Consider the following 13,676-nt stretch of genomic DNA (forward strand, 5'->3'; position numbering starts at 1 on the left):
CCCGAACATCAAACAAACGCTGACTGGTTGAGCAAGGAAGGATTTCCTGTAGCATGTCGTCAGCACAGCATGCACTACTAAATTCTGCTAATTCCCGCCTATGCCGACCGAATCTGTTGAAGGTTAACGCCCACGTTTGATGATTTTTACTATTGAGTGATTCATCTTCTTAATCATAGACGATCTTTGGGGCCGATTTCATTTTCACTTCCTCAATTTTCCACCCCCCGCCCTCCCTCCTATCCTTTCTGCCTGGGTTGACGCTGGAAACGAAACTAGAAACTGCAGGCAAGTTAGTGTGTGTGTGTACGTGTGTTTAAAACCACCTGCAGTTCTCAGGAAAGACTGCAGCTTTTCACTTCATTTGCCTGCTCAGAACCACATCAGAACTGCCTCGTGTGGTTCAAGGGTCAAACCTGAAGAAAGTCTGTTTTATATTGAATACAAACACGGAGCTTGGTCCTTGTTTTACATAGCTTCGCCAAAACTGCAATGTGTCGTTTTGGGGTGAAAATGTTTACATGTTAAAAGTTAAAAAAAAAAAAAAAAGTTACATGCATGCATCGGTAATATGGCAAAAAACTGTAAACAATGTTCCTATTACTCTACTGTATTTCAACCACAACACCATCAGCAGGCAGCACAGCCACAGAGTTTCATATCATTTTTCTGCTCCTCTTACGTCTGTTCAAGTTACCGAAAGTACTTTTTAACCTCTGAAAAGGGGTTTAAAAAGGCAATTTATATCTGTACTACATATAAAAAAAACACACAAAACAAACAAACCTTTCTATCAGGTAGGCTATTGTGCCCCATTGAAAATACATACATATTGGTGCTTGAAGAGCAGCTGTTCCAGTTTATGATGCAGGTTGATTGAATTTGCAGATTAAGTTTTTGAATACAAAATCCCTATAATTTCTGTTGCTGTTGGCCCTATCTAATTGACACAAGAAAAGAAAATACATTTGTTAAAAACACAGGAATAGAATATGATAAAAAGCATCTTTTTTACTGCTGTATTCCGCACTATGACGCTGACCCCAGACCTGTGAATCATCAGTAAATAATGACACAACTAAAGAGCTGGCATTATCAACAGTTCAGTTATGAGGAGGGAGTCAGGTCACTTTCCTCTCGACTGGTGAGAGATCACTACACAGGCAGGCTTATCACACAGGCAGGCTTATCACACACACACACACACACACAGAGCGGGTGAGGGTGGAGGGCGTCTGATAAATAATTATGCTGCTTCTCCCACCATCTTCCTCTATTGGCTAGACAGCAAGACTGAAAGGCAGACAACAAATTGAGACAGGAAGACAGACAGATGGGTCAGATAGACAGAGGAAGGGGAACAGACAGGTAAACAGATAGAAAGTCAGGTAGATTCTGCAGCATACATACAGTATATGCCATTTGGGGGAAGTTTTTATCCAAAGTGCCTTACTGCGAGTGCATCAGTTTTCATTCTGGTAGGTCCCAGTAGGAATTGAAACCCTAACCTTGGCAGTATCAGTGCCGCCTTGCTCTCTAGGACTATCCACAGGTACAACAACAGCAAACCCTGGTTCTCTGCTGAGCTGGGGAAAGTACGCTCCACCAAGGACGAGGCTTACTTACTTACTTTCCCAATCCGTCATCATCCCGGTGCCCCAAAAAAACACAGAAGATCTCAACAGCGAATTCATCAAACTTATCAAGTTTGCAGACGACACCGTTCTGATTTGGTCTCATCCCAGACGGTGAAGAGTCCACATACCAGGAGGAAATGAGCCGGCTGGTGTCATGGTGTGGAGCCGACAACCTGGAGCTGAACCCATTAAAAACTGTGGAGATGGTCATTGATATCAGAAGGAAGCCCTCCCTTGGAAATACATGGCACCACGGTTAGCAGAGCGGATCCTTACAAATTCCAAGAAGAACCAAGAAGGCCCACAGCGCACTTGCACTTTAACTGTACATATCACTGATCGTATAATGTAACTGTACTTGAACATTGAACATATCTTTTATTTTTATTTGTACTGTATTTTTTACATTCTTCTTATTAGATTTTATGTTGACACCTGCACCAAGAGAAATTCCTTGTACATTGTACTTGGCGAATAAAGTTCTGATTCTGATTCTCATTGAGCTCCACAGAAACAGACTGACAGCTGGAAACAAATGATGGCAGCTGATTTTCTGAAGAGAGAAACCACAGAGAATCTGATTAGTCCCTATTTAAACAGCCTTGAAAAGGTCAGATCTGTGTCATCAAGGGTTGAGCTCAATCACATTTTCTGTTCCCGTGTAAACGTCTATCTCAGGAAGGACTGCTGATTCATTACAGGCCCACAGAGCTGCACTCATGTTATCAGGCTGGACAGCTTCCTCTAGTGGCTGCATGTGAAACAGCTTGATCTGCAAAGGAGCCACTCCATATAAAACCTTCCTGAAAATGTTTAGAGCCAAAGCACATCACATGGGCTCATAACCATTGTCACAGGAAATTACTAATATCAAATATTGAAGCATGTGTTGTTCATAAACTTAGTGTTCTATCTTGATGAACTGATGATCTTTCTGAATATCTAAGATAGATACTACTTATAAGTGTGTACAATTAATCCATAATTGATGCATATTCAAATTTATCTCAGCTTTATAAAGGTTTAGTGTGTAAAGTAATTCACATGTAAAAAGGTGTGAGGAATGATGTGAAGCCAAAAGGACATAGTTACACTGATCTGTTTGTTCTTGCATTTGATCATTTATTGCATTAAAATTGTAGTTAAAAAAGTGGACAAGATTTGTTTTATATGGTAAGTGCAGAAATAGTCCAAAGTCCCAAGCCCTTGCTGTATTCACTGGTAAGTAGTGATTGGTGCCAAAAATATCTGATCATCAAACTGCAAATCCCTAAAACGTAAAGAGTGTTTCAACCCATTGCCCACTAAAAAGAGAGTGATAAGAGCAAATTAAAACAAAACAAAACATCCCTGGAAATTGTCCCAATACACTTACAAGCAAATCAGTGCTATTCTCTGAACATGATGACCAAAAACAAACCTACATTATAAATGATTATAAAAACATAAAAACAGTTCTGATTGGCTCAACAGAAATCCCATAGATCTGTTCCCTTTTATCCTGAAGATGATGGTGCATTCAGGTGCTCCTTGTAATCTCATTAACCCCAATGTTTACACGTTTACATGGACTGTGCAATGCACAGTCTTAAATTGAGAGTAGAAACCAGAACAGAAGAACATATCAGAGGAAACCAGTCCAGTGAGGAAAGTAGGACTTACCACATAGTAACATTGTTCATCAACATATGGACAATGAATGGGATTCTGTTCTTTGAAGTAAAAAGAGATAGATACATTTAAAATCAGTAGAACCAGCATAGTCACATTACCAAGGAAAGCAGTTCTTCAGCATAGGTAAAAAATTAAATGACAGGAGTCAGTATAGAGACCAAAGTAGAAACGATAAGAGAATCAGATTATACCCAGTAGAAGTCAGTCTAGTGAGGAAAGTAGAAGTCTTTGGTCATCATTGAGACAATACAGGGGATCTGTTTCTTGAAACTGTATCCAGACCAGTTGGAGGAAGACTCAAAGCCCATCGCCACCTTGCGGTTGACTCGGGTCATGATCTGCATCAGCTCCAGCTCCTTGCTGTGACGCTGCAGCATCTCACACAACGCCTGCATGAACCAGGAACCATTGGACGTGTTCCTCCATGAGTAGTATCCTGCGGGACAAATTACAGCGTTACAACTCTTAGAAGAGGTGCACTCATAGCATGTTTTACCGGCCAAATAAGGAGTATTTCATATATTGGATAGCGCCAGCCATGTCTGATAGGATTGGTATGATGCAGTTTGTTTAATTACATATTTTTGTGTAACTGATCAATACTACACTGGTTGTCTAAGGGAATTTCATTGGATTCCATGCAAGTATCCATTAATATAGTATATTTATCATTATCAACATCATCCTGGGTTTCAATGGAGAGTTTTAGTGTCTCATGGTCCAAATACTTTTTCAGAGGCTTTTCCACCCTGCCAAGAATACAAATCGAGGAGAAATACTGAAAACTTGTAAGTTTTTGGCATGAAACACAACCACGAACGGCGATAATATCGTATATCGCATTATTTTGGCGGGACAGCATCGTGATATCAAATTTTGTCGTCCAAGCCTACTTTGGACTGACTGTGCCATTTATAAAAGTATTTGGTAACACTTTATTTTACAGCCCGATAATTACAGTGTAACTAGTTTGTAATTATGGGATACTAATACAATAACAATTCTGTAGTTACAGGGTAACAAAACAAGAAGTCCAGGAGAAAAAGGGGTAACAATTTTGTAATTATGAGAGACTTATGAGATATTTATGGTGTAACTATTTTCATAATTACCACACACTTATTACAGGGTACAATAACGTAATTGGGGGGACAAAACAAATGTTATCGGTACTTGTTCCCTGTAATTATGGAGTAACTACAAGGTGTGCGGGCTGTAAAATAAAGCAGTGCTTGTTCCCCTCTTGTTCCCCCCTTGTTCCCGTCAGTATCTAAAGATTGATGAGTTAACCATGACATGCATTGTGTCTGGAATCTACAACATAATGGGATCTAAATGACCCCAATGAGCCTTTTTCACATATGTTATATGTGATATGTGAAGTGATGTCATAACCAGGTGACATCAGATCCGGTCTGGGCCAGTCCTCTTCAAAATGGAAACAAGGGATTTTCCAACTTGTCTAATGATCTCCCAGCGCTCTCAAGCGGTGACATTAGTCGGTTCAGAGAGGCATTTCCACACACTGAATGTGCAAAGAAGAATAAAGGATATGGCTGTTCTCCGAAAATTACATTTTTGATCATTAGGGTAAGTTAACATTTGCTACGATAGCAAGCTGGCTACATAGCATATCAAGCTAGCAAACGTTACCTAACGTTAATCTTACGCATCACTACAGTGATGTTGTTGAGAACATGCAACAACACTTCTGTCTCTGACAGCTGTCCTGTCAGTCAAATTTTTGTTTATTCACTACTCCCCATTTTTACATTAACTATTGTATTGTATATTGTAATTAGCAACCGTCCAGTCCTAAAAGGGAACATTAAATGAATTTTATTGTGTGACAATTCAAAAGTTTTTTTTTTCTTTTGAGGGATGATTGTAATGCCATATTATTTAATAACTGTGATTACAGGTGCCAATACCTTCAGAGGGGGAGGACTTTGCAGTCCCCAAGTTCATGGCTGGGACAACATTAAAAGACTATTGTGTCCACCTAAAAGCCAAATTTAGAAATTTAAATATTGAAATTGTTTTATAAAAGGATTCTGATGGTTTTCATTTTACATTTTATATTATAAGATTGACATATTTGATATTTCATCTCAACATACTGTATATTGTATGTTCAATTAAGTCTGTTACTTTGTGTTGAAGCTGGTCTAGGATCTCCTCTCCTAACATCGATTACCAAAGTAGTCAGATGGACGTATGTGATTTTCTGTTAAACTGTATTTACTGTGGGGCAACCTTGTACTTACCCTATAATTACTGTGAACAAGAGGGGAACAAGCACTGCTTTATTTTATAGTCCGCACACCTTGTAGTTACTCCATAACTACAGGGAACAAGTACCGATAACATTTGTTTTGTCCCCCCAATTACGTTATTGTACCCTGTAATTATTTTTTAAGTATGTGGTAATTAAGAAAATAGTTACACCATAACTATCTTATAAGTTTCTCATAATTACAAAATTGTTATCCCTTAATTCCTGGACTTCTTGTTTTGTTACCCTGTAACTACAGCATTGTTATTTTATTAGTACCTCATAATTACAAACTAGTTACACTGTAATTAGCGGCCTGTAAAATAAAGCGTTACCAAATATTGTATGTGTCAATATGATAAAATGGTATCCTTTTTGTTTTTATAGTGGCTTTATTAATCAGTAAACATCATTTCAGTATCAACAAATATCACTGTGCAGGTACTCCGTTCCATCTGTGGCCTTCACCAACACCAAGTCCAACTACTTGAGGAAGTACCTGTTATTGACCTCTTTAAAATCAATAAAAAGAGGACTATAAAGTCATCACAATGGCAGAAATGTATTGTTCACAGGACCCAAAGTCCTTTCCACAGCTGCTGTTAGTGTTTACCTGGGGCTGTGGAATAGGCGCACAGGAAGTCCGCCTCCACGGGAATCCGCTCTGATTGTTGCTCAGCCACACTGTCTGTTTCGTCTGTGTCGTCTGATTCGAGGGCGGGAGAGGCACCGTCGTCCAGATCTGAGCCACGGCACGCCTAGCAAGGACAGGACACAATGGGTTTATGCACAAAAACTGCAATCACGTTTTATGCCAGTACTGAAGCTCTGTAGTAAGCTTGGTGATTCAAAGCTGAATAATTACACAAATGCTGGATAAATGTTCTCATTTACTCCAGCCACAAAGCAATTTAGAGCCATATGTCGTTACAACTGAAGCCTCATAGACAATAGTCATATTACTAGAACTTTGACTTTGGTACAAATTCACAACTGATAATGCTAAAAACAAAGTAATAAAATAAACTTACACATAATCTTCACATAAAAACGTCTAGAAAGCTCGGATTCAAATAGCAAAAATGTATATTTGACATCACAGTTGAGTGTCTAAGCATTCACCAAAATAAGAATAAAAAATGATAAACTATTACAAAGCAATGATCGGACCATTTTCTCAGGAATGTCTTGGCGTGGCACTGGCCATGTCACTCTTGATTGACAGCTTCCTGTCCAGTCTTCGTAGCTATGTCACATAATGTGATGTTTCTACCAACAACACTGAAGAGCCTCATCTTTATGAATCTGCAGATTCAGCTTTTCTAAATATTGAGGCAGAGCTCCTCATTGATAGAATTTGTTAGCACACACACAACATTAGCAAAGACCCCTGATTTGTACTCAAAGCTACACTTGTGATGCTGGTTCTACACTTTAACTATTCAAAAACTACAATTAAATTAAATTGATTTCTTGACTCTGAAAATGTACCCTTAGGATTTGGAATCAAGTCTCTATCTTGGGGTCAAAACGATAATAGTCTAATGGAAACAGAAATCCCAGATCACCACCAAAATCTAATCAATTGTTCCTTGGCCAACGGCCTATCTGTCCACCACATTTCATGGAAATCTGTTTCATTAATTTTTGAGATATCCTGCTAACAGACAGACAGACAGACAGACAGACTAACAGGGGCACAAACATAACCTCCTTGGCGGAGGTAATAACAGTCAGTTATTATTGGTAGGAAACTGCCATCATTGGCTATCTCCATGTCTATCTCCACAGAAGTCAATGGTGAAATTGGACAGGGAAAACTCCACTGAAAGGGTTCCCTATGTATTTTCACATGTAGTGGTGGGAGAGTTATTGATATCAGCTTTGTAGGCAAAAAAGGCTGAATTGGAACAATTGCAAATTGGAAAATATTATGTATCAACCTAAGTACAAATCTGAGTAACATACTATGAAATCCTGAATTAAGATCTGACAGTGACACCAGTAGAGCCAATAATGAATAAGGGTGTATGTTTTTTCACGCTATTACTCTTATTACTAGGCATGGGACGATATGCTCACGATACGATTCGTTACGCGGGTTTATGATTCAATACAACCGTGATATGATGTAATAAATAAAAGATTAATGACAACAAAGTCTGACTGTGCAGAATTATGTTTATTTCTGAGACACAAATCATTCTAGCAATGGCATTGGCTGCTAGAATGTAAACAACAATTTAAAAATGTCATTACAAAGTGAAAATAATATAATTTGGATGCAGAGCTTGTGAAACTGTGATGGTCAAGCGTCTCATTTGTGATTACTACAGCAGAATAAAATGTAGCTAATGTCAGAATTCATTTTCCTGCCCCACGATATGTATTGTCACATTTTTGTATTGCGATATATTGAATTTTGATATATCGTCCCATCCCTACTTATTACTTATTATACTTTCTTGAACTTTCTTCATTAAAATATGCAACAACTTTTGAGCCTGATTGTATTTGCATCTGTATGTGTGTTTGTGTACATGTGTATTTATGCATATCTGTGTGTTTTTACGAGCTGACTATGCAAGTGTGTGTTTAAAGCTGCACAGTGCATCTTTGCACTTTAGTGGCCCCAAGTGGCAGCAGGGATAACTTCATTACCACTTTGTGATTTAGATTTGTATTATTTACATAAATATCTTGCATGCTTTATGCATGTGTATCTGTATGTATGAGTGTTTAACTAACCTGTATAAAGAAGAGCTTAGGTTTCCCCACCAGACTCCTACAGCGGTCTCCTTTAAAGTAACCCGTCAGTTTCGTCAGCTCGACAGTGCCGTCTGTCCCGTATATCACCCCCTCGTCTCCGTGACTCAACAACACACAGACTAATGATGCACAGCCACTGTGGTCCTCCTGGGATACTGGAAACAGACAAGAATGGAAAAAAAGAGACATAGAGTTAGACTGCCGGTCCAGCAGGGACGTGTCTTTACAACACTGAGTACTGTTTCTCTTTCATTTCAGTGGAATGGCAGCACTGTATGCTGTGGATAGTGCTGAGAGTTTAGCATGTTTTTACTGCTAAGATGTCTTGAGTCTCAAACTCAAACTCAACAACTTTTAGCACAAGTGCTGCCCTTCAAACAGGTTTCAAATAACAATAGCCACAACTAGGGTTAGACCGATATGGGTTTTTGTATGCCAATACCAATACTTTTTGACTGAAGCTGACGATATCTGTTGGGGGATTTTGCCTTTCTGGGGTGCCACATTCATGACTTACAACTTATTTTGGAGTAGGATTTCCATAGCCTAAACTAACTTAATTAAAGTCATGGCTTTATTTGGCAAAAGAAAGAATACTTAATTCTGCTATGCCTCTCATAAGATATTAGGCTCGGGGCGGTCGCTGTCCCAGGTCCTGACTCCCTCAGGTGTTCTGTGCTATTTTCGTATCTTTTGTTGGCGAAGGCGCAGACATATAGATGCTCCAAAACCACATAAACCCCGTTTATGTATGTTGTGCATGCCTCTTTCACTTTGATATAAATTCTTCAACCAGTAGACATGTTTACATGCACATCAAAAATGCAATTTGAATGTGGTAAAGGTAATAATACCAGTACAGAGTCTGGACTGGGTTAAATTAAGGACTTACCAATATCATCCACAACTTGTAGGATGTATGAGGACCTTCCCTTTCAGTCAATTAAACAGGAGCATGAAGCAGAATCATGGCTGTAATTGTTTGGGTTAAATTAGTGTCGGGACAGGAAATAGGTTATTATTTTTTTAGCAAAAAAAACCCAACTCTGATTTCCACAGTTATTTCTGAATAATCTAAATAAGTACTTCAGTCATGTAAACAGCATTATAATGGGGAGTTGTTCATTTTAAACAGAGCTTTACTCACAGTATTGGCAGTAGTCCCTTTATTGTGCGCAAGTAGCCTAAATGTAGCCAAATATTACTTATTGAATGCAACCAATTTAATCAAGTAAAACAAACTACAGGCAACCGAGAAAATAATGGAAACATGTTTTATTGTACTACAAAGTTAGTTGTAATTGCACATGTTGTTACTGTGTGAATCATTGTCTTTCAAAATAAACAGTCGGTGCGCACCACCGGGCTTTCAATATCTCCAGAAACGTGAATGCAGCTTTATAAGAGACATCATATGCCCTGGCATATTTTGGGTGCTGTAGCCTATGTTCATATTTGGGGTGCTGTATATTCACTCCTTGCGAGTCTGGACCTCCTGGACAAGAACATGAGAGGATCAGATTGGCCATGATGGACACCAGCCTCTACCATACCTACTGATAATGTATTCAATCCAAAGAGTTTATCTCGTATATGAGTTAGTATCTCGTATGTACAAGATACTAACTCGGACATACAAGATAACTGACTGCAAACTATTTTTTTTTCTCCCTTGCCTCTCAGGGCTTCCGTCTAAACCTCTTTAACTCTGTTAAAAAAAAAAAGCTGTGACATTCCTGGGCCCAGTTTGATGTTTGGTGGCTACAATGGAGTTTGATGCAGAAAAAAGTATCGGAGGGGTGGGGGGGGGGTTCCTTTAGAGTGAATAATAATACTCATTTAATTTCTCTTACGGCTGAACAATAGTTGCTCCATCTGTGCCACAGTCTGGTCATTAGCCACTTTGATCTCATAGCCAAGATCAGAGAAGGTCTTCTTAGCAGCAGCAGCATCAACGTCCGTCCCGCTACGATAGGGCGCATCTGGAGAGAACCACAAACACGCAGACACAAACATAGTAGCCTTTCAAATATCACCATTTAGGATATACTCCAGTTAGTATCTTCAAACAAGCAGCAGTGTAAGCGTTTGGCCACAAAATGTGCCGCACAAGCTGTCTGGAGTAATTTATGGTCTAGATGTGTATGTGTATATGTGACACATCTATGTGTGCATATCAGGGTTCTTGCTGTGACCATGATGTAAAATTCCATGACTTTCTGTAAGTAGGTTGGAGTGTTTCCATGACCTAAAACGCTCGTCCTTCCTGGTTTGTTGGTGAATGGTTTGGTGAGGCTGAAAACCACCATCTAATGCAATGAATGTGTGAAATAAATTGTAAAATACATTCTGGTATATTCCTGGACCCATTTGTAAAATTCCCTGACTTCCCCAGACAATTGATCCAATTCATTCCCAGTCTGGATTACACCTCTCAAAATTCAATGATATTAAAGAAATATATACAGCGTCTTTGCCATGCTAGAGCCCCTATTGGCTTGAAAGATTTCTCACTATGTTGACTACTGACTACTTCTAGAGCATTGTACTCAATCCAACAGAATCTCCATTGTGAAAACGAAAGTGAAACTTAACATTCCACAATTTGCTCCAAACTCGCATGTGTTAGTAACAAGCCCCCATGACCAGCTCTGGGCTGTGCGGTGATTTTGGCATAGTGGCCAAGCTCGGAATTGCAAGTCACGTGACACCATGGGGCCCAAACAGACTTTTTCCCATAGAGATACATTAGAAAAGAAACGCCTGTAAAACTCCAGAATTTTTTTCTGGGCATCGTAAAAAGTCAAATTTTAAATCATTGGGTCCATTTTTCTTTGGAAGCGACCAAGAGTTGTATCAAGCTGTATTTTTTGGTGCTTCATGAACGCGCTTCCAGGCCACGAGAACGCTCCATGCGCATTCATCGCTTCTACTTCCAGTCAGTGTTGACAGCTAGACTAGCTGGCTGTTAGCGGAGGCTTTTAACTGTATCCATCAAACTAGATCACATTAAACTCAACCTACAATTCCGCTGACATTCAGGTAAGACTTAAGAACAATAACGGATGGTTTCTAGATACTAATAACTACTACTACTAATCGTAAACCTGCGACATCAAACAAACCCAGAATATTCTCAAGGATAATTGGTTTAACAGATTTTTTTCACTAGTAAAACTTGCATTTAAGTAGCGTAATGCAAACCTATCTTCACTGTTTACATAGGACTCCATTTGATTCATGGCCAAATGTTTTGAGGTGACTCACCTTTGATCCAGTGTACAATCCCATGGCTTTAATCAATATATATGCAGCAATAATAATAATAATGGCTACAAGCAATACTATCGCTACACTGAGGCAGCAGCTTGTTCATTAACTTGGACTATGTGGTCTATGTAGTCAATGACATTCGAAAAAGTATCAGTGTATATTCTGTAAGACTGACTTGTATAATTAAAAACAGTAACACAATGTTGATATTTGTGACTGGAAAAACATATAATGCTGGTAAAATGTAATAACCAAGGTAAGATGGAGAAAAGTAATTTGAAGTCAATGGACTACAATGTCATAACAGATAAGACTTATTTAAGAGATGATCCAAGACAAATTGTTACCGTATTTCCTCTAATAGTGGCCGGTAGTCAATTAAAAGTCGGGTCTCCGATAATGGCTGGGGCCGTGGTCGACACGAACAAATAAAGGCCGGCCCCAAATACAGGCCGGGGAAAAAAACAAAGTAAACAAGACTAGGTCAAAACCTAGTATATGGCTGGACCGTGTCCGTCTCCTCTCTCCGCCACTGTCCTCTCCACCGCGCCCACGGCCCGTACCTATCGGGGACACACGTTGACGCATCGGCGTTGGGACCCCGCCGAAATCTCGGCCAGATCACCGGGAACAAATCGGCGCCCAGCTATCGGCACTGGCCAGAACCGTGCCCCCGGGAAACTCGAAGCGTCGGCAGTAAGCCCTCGGCGCACTGAAACCTCCATGCTGCCGACAGAACAGAGGGCTGTCAGGTGGACTGAGCTCGCGCATCGAAATAAACGGCGATATGATATAATTGTATAGATTCTACTTTAGCTTCAGTTAGCTTCAGTTAGCTTCAGCTTACATGCAAACAACGGTGGATACTGGTAAACTCCTGGCGCCTGCTATACATGTAACTGTAGTTTGTAGTAACGTACAAGTGCCACAAGATGGCTCGGCCGGCGGAAGACTCTGGAGCATGCCGTCGTCGATTACCGTAATTATCATAATGCATTGCAGTAACAAAAAAACGGCTACCTAACGTACCCCAACAGAAGCAGATCAGAAAATCAAACTTCATACTAAAATATGAGCAAATATACTTATCAAACAGAGGGAATTAGAAATAAAGGCCTGTCTCTAATATAAGCCTGCTTCCAATAAAGGCCTGGTACCCTCTGCAGTTGAGGTAAATAAAGGCCCGGGCCAATATTAGAAGAAATACGGTATATGTAGTGTAAACATTTATTTCAAAATATACGTTTCATTTTACATTAAACAGTTAGCATACAAACACCAACATCATAATGATGTTAAACTACTTCATTTGTGAAGCACTGGCTCCAGTAGAGGTGAAAAAGGTGCTACCAAGTCATTACTGTCTGTGACCGATGTATGAACCATGTCACATTGAAAATGTTCAACATTAAAGGTCTCATATTCTCCACTTTACAGTGTTTAATTTTAGGTCTTGAGGTCCATTCAAAGCTGTTTGTGTGGTGTCATTTACCAAAAACACTCTCAATCCATGTTTACACGTTCATTTTCCAGCATCTCTCTGAGCCTTACCAAGAACAGGCTGTTTCTGTCGCTGTGTCTTTAAGGCTTATTAATATTAACGACCCTCTGTTCTGATTGGCTAACCATTTCAAGAGTGAAACGTGAGACACCACGGCCCGGCAGCTACAGGTAGGGAAAACTCTCCGGTAATAAACAATGACAACCGCTCAACCGCTTTGAAAAAAACACTTTGTTAGTCTATTATTTCTTACAAAAATGATAATGAGCGAACCTTTGTGACGCCACAAAGTTACGGAAGTCCAAACGGCTCGTTTAGAGGCTCGCTTTTCTAATATGGATTGTGTAGATTTATTTGGCGACTGTGCGTTTTGATACTTTCACAATGTTTAGATAGCACATCCAACTCCTTTATAATCAAAGAGGCAAGGGAAATCCAGTTTTACACGATATGGGACCTTTAAGTTCAAAATAAATCTCCTAATCATGAGAAATCCGCAGAGCCACAGGCTACCTGGCTAGTGATGTGTAGCATGAACTTGACTCCC

The 13,676-nt window shown here is 39.6% G+C and overlaps 1 protein-coding gene across 1 annotated transcript; it reads right to left on the minus strand.

Annotated features, from left to right (window-relative positions):
- Nucleotides 1-3,372: 3,372 nt before the first annotated feature.
- Nucleotides 3,373-10,273, minus strand: LOC139923417 (caspase-3-like). The gene is made up of 4 exons (XM_071914205.2): nucleotides 10,209-10,273; nucleotides 8,335-8,510; nucleotides 6,200-6,344; nucleotides 3,373-3,747 (listed from the first exon to the last, which is right to left on the minus strand). The coding sequence occupies exons 1-4, from the start codon at nucleotides 10,228-10,230 to the stop codon at nucleotides 3,518-3,520; spliced, it is 573 nt and encodes a 190-aa protein (XP_071770306.2). The 5' UTR covers nucleotides 10,231-10,273; the 3' UTR covers nucleotides 3,373-3,517.
- Nucleotides 10,274-13,676: the final 3,403 nt, after the last annotated feature.

This window comes from Centroberyx gerrardi, chromosome 16 (genome assembly GCF_048128805.1).
Source record: "Centroberyx gerrardi isolate f3 chromosome 16, fCenGer3.hap1.cur.20231027, whole genome shotgun sequence".
Classification (NCBI taxonomy): domain Eukaryota; kingdom Metazoa; phylum Chordata; class Actinopteri; order Beryciformes; family Berycidae; genus Centroberyx; species Centroberyx gerrardi.